Source organism: Malurus melanocephalus, unplaced genomic scaffold, assembly GCF_030028575.1.
Source record: "Malurus melanocephalus ecotype Western Australia unplaced genomic scaffold, MMel_1.1 scaffold_570, whole genome shotgun sequence".
Classification (NCBI taxonomy): Eukaryota; Metazoa; Chordata; class Aves; order Passeriformes; family Maluridae; genus Malurus; species Malurus melanocephalus.
In genome coordinates, this window is record NW_026623802.1 from 418,203 (window position 1) to 421,729 (window position 3,527).

Below are 3,527 nucleotides of genomic sequence, written 5' to 3' on the forward strand. Positions count from 1 at the left end.
ATTTCTAAATATTATTATTGTGCTTTTTGTACAGTTATGATATGATAGAAATATAGAAAATATAGACCTAAATGATTTATAATTACAGTAGCAGTATTAAAATACTGCTTTAGTATTTATACCCTAATGATACTAAATTCTACTAAGCAACATACAGTATAGTAATAAAAAGTAATTCCAAAGAGTTTCAGCCTAAACAAGAGGAATTGGCTGACAATCAGCATTCTTTAAATTCCCATTTTTGCAGCTTATTTTTCTGAGTATAAGTTGGTCTCAMTTTAATCCATTCCAGACAAAGAATTACAGGGATGACCTACCCTCCATGTGATGTGTTGTCAGCTCTCTCTTAATGGTTGTTCCTGAAAGAGAAAAGTCTCTCATAAAGACAGTAAGAAGGGGATTTTTTCACTGTTTGATCTGAATAGTGCAAATCAGGAGTTCATTGAATGTRTTCCTTTTAAATCAAAGATTTAGTCAAATACATTCCCATTTCACTTAATTTTTTTTTCTCTGTAGTAAAGAACCTACCAAAATCCTTTTCCTATGGACTCATCAGATGGGGCTATTTGATGTTTTTTCAAAAGTCAGAACTGGACAGAACAGCTACACAGAAAGATTATGACTAAATGAAAATGAAAATCTTTCATTCAAAGGTGGGTTTTTTTCCCATTAAGAAATATAATCAGTGGTCTAAAATTAGCAGAGACATCCAGGGAAGTAAATTGAATCTATCTTTATCAGCATGATTTTCCTGTTAGCACCAAATATTTTCTCCTTTATTTTTAGTGTGTCGGAACTACCATACTGTATATTAGGGCCATCTGATCCCAGTGAAAGATTGCTGTCTTAAAAAAAAAGCAACAACCTGGCTTTGATGCAAACTTTTCCTGGGGCATTTTCTTCTTCCTTGACCCACTGAGGAGGGTGTGCACACACCCAGGATGTGATGTAGGGGTGTGTGTGTCCTCAGCACTGGGGGCTGTGGCTGGGAGCCAAAGGATTTGAAAAGCTAATGCTGCTTTTTCGTATCTCCCTCATCTTGGGAGAAGTTCTTTCCCTGCCATGCTCCAATGGTAACCCATATGAATGTTGTTTTTAATCCAGGCCTGTTCCTACAGAACAGGCATTTGGTCTGCAAGGCTCTAATTTCAGCTACAGAGCACAAATCAGTGAAACAATGGAGAGAAACATTCCCTTCAGCCTTAGCAGGGATTTTTCCTTTCAAAATGGGAACCAAGTGACTGRACAGAGCAAGGCTCTTTTTGCTTTTCCAGTCAGGTTCTGATTGGTATAAGGGAAGGTTTGGGTTAGCAATGTTTTATCATTCCAGCTAGTGACCTCATCACAAGTATCACCCATTCCAGTTAGGAGGCACTTCCCAAAGACAAAATTTCTTCATATTTAACTGGAATTTCCCTGTTGCAATTGTGTCCTCTTGTCCCATCCCTGTGCATCTCCTGGAAGAGTCTGGCTYCATCTTCTCTCCACAYCCTGCTCAGTACTGAGGASAGCAAAAAGATCTCCCCWGAGCYTCCTCCTCYTTCCTCACAGGCTCCAGCCCCCTCCCCATCACAGAAACCTCTCYTGGCCCTGCTCCAGGGCAGCAATTATTCTGCCACCACCTCCTCTCYTGGTATTCACCCAAGTAGCAGTAAATGGACAGGACATGTGAAACAGAATCCAGATTTACGGCAGGAAAGCACCCGACTACTCCTTCATTCTCACTGGGTCACATTTGATGCCAGCAGAAAATCTGGCAGGGGGAGGCAGTGGAGCAGATCCCTATTGTTACCTGTAACTGGAGATGGACAGGAGGACACATCCAGCCCGCTCAGGGAAGAGTTAATCTCTGCAGTCACAAAGCATTCAATGGCACCTTTGTCACAGGTGCAGAGGAACTGCTCACAGGGATCCCCAGACTCTGGAAATAAAACAAAAATTCAAGCAAGAGTCTAGTGAAAAATCTTTTCCATCTCCTGCTTTTTCCTCCCTATAAGGTTTGTGTCTGTATTTCATCAGTAAAAATCTATTCATACAGTGCTTCTCTATGCTAAACAGTCAAGTTTCAAGGTCCAGTCCTGGTTTTGAACATCAGCTGATGCAGCCTGGCACAATGAGCAACAAATTATTGCCTATCTGGTTGGGTCTGCAGAGAATTGAGGATTACTGAGCAACGCTCTCGTTTTCCATGGAAAACTTAATCCAGCTGATACTGAATTTGATATTTTACAGATTTCATTAAAATATTCTTCCAAACTCCAAGAATTCCCAGTCCACAAGCCAAGCCTTTGTGATTTGCTCCTTACAGAGAATCAGAGAAGCACAGAACAGCTTGGATTGGAATGGACCTTAAACCTCATCTKAATCCACCCCCTGCCATGGGCAGGGACACCTTCCACTAGAAAAGGTTGGTCCAAGCCCCATCCACCCTGTCCTTGGACATTTCCAGGGATGAGGCATCTACAACTTCTCTGGGCAACCTGTACCAGTGTCTCACCACCCTCAAAGTAAAGAATTTCTTCCTAACATAAAGGATTTGAAACAGTTTCCCAGGAAATACTATTTTCCCTCTTCAAAATCTTCTCCTTTCAGAGTTCAAAAACACATTGGCTTTTCACAGCTGTCACACATCTCATAGTGAGAGGCACTATATAGAAAGAGCTTAAAAAGCATTATTCATGTTTAAATGCACTTGGACCTTTAGAGATTGATCTCAATAGCAAAAATGTTCTTTAATTTGAAATAAGAAAGGGAAATTGGATCAGATTGTTGCTTAAATAAGATATAAAGGTATTAGGTTGGAGGTTCTGCTCYTCTTCTCTGGTATCCTCAAACCATATGTTTTAGCATATAGTCTTTTCTGAGAGCCAATACTTGATGAAAAATTATTTTAAAAGTTATTAGGCATTAAAGAACCCCACTGCATCCTTGTCAGGCTGTACCAGAATGTCAAGGAATAGCTCCTATTATAACACAAGTCTCTGCCCYCACTGRTGAYAYTGCTGTAGCTGAGGAGTGTGCATGRCCCTCTGAATAAAGAACTTGATCCCTCAAAGTGCAAAAAAATCAGGCCTTGATGCCTCTGAAGGAGATGATTTTTCAGGTCTCTCCTCAGCATCTGCTGCATTTCTGRTGAGTGGGAACATCTCAAGCAATATTTAATGGTCCTGCAAAGTCAGGGAAACCCCAGGAAGAGGCTGCCTGTTGGATGACCCTTGGGAAGTGGAGGTGTTTTCTGATTAATTTGTCTTTGACTTTTGTCAGGCAGACCAGAATGAGCTTCTGGTCCCTATGAGCCTCCAGTGTTAAGCTCTTGAGAATGTTAATCTCACCACAGGTCAGGTTTTTAGTGGAGCAGCTGACATCTGCAGCAATCTTTGATGGGTCCCACGTGCACTCCATCTCCAGYGCTTCCTCGTAGCATTTGCGGTGCTGGAAACAGCATCTTAAAAATGAAATTACAGAGAGTTCACACAATTTCAGTTCAAGGTCAGACTGCAGKGATGTCATGTTGCTCTTACACAAAA

General features: G+C 41.2%; 1 protein-coding gene across 1 annotated transcript in view; it reads right to left on the reverse strand.

Annotated features, from left to right (window-relative positions):
- Positions 1 to 3,445, reverse strand: part of OC90 (otoconin 90) — a gene marked incomplete at its 5' end in the record, with an annotated part of 12,400 nt that extends 8,955 nt beyond the window's left edge. Inside the window, 3 exons of the mRNA XM_057382497.1 lie at positions 318 to 359; positions 1,793 to 1,921; positions 3,333 to 3,445. Of these exons, the coding sequence (XP_057238480.1) occupies positions 318 to 359; positions 1,793 to 1,921; positions 3,333 to 3,445 (284 nt within the window). The remainder of the gene's footprint in view (positions 1 to 317; positions 360 to 1,792; positions 1,922 to 3,332) is intronic.
- Positions 3,446 to 3,527: the final 82 nt, after the last annotated feature.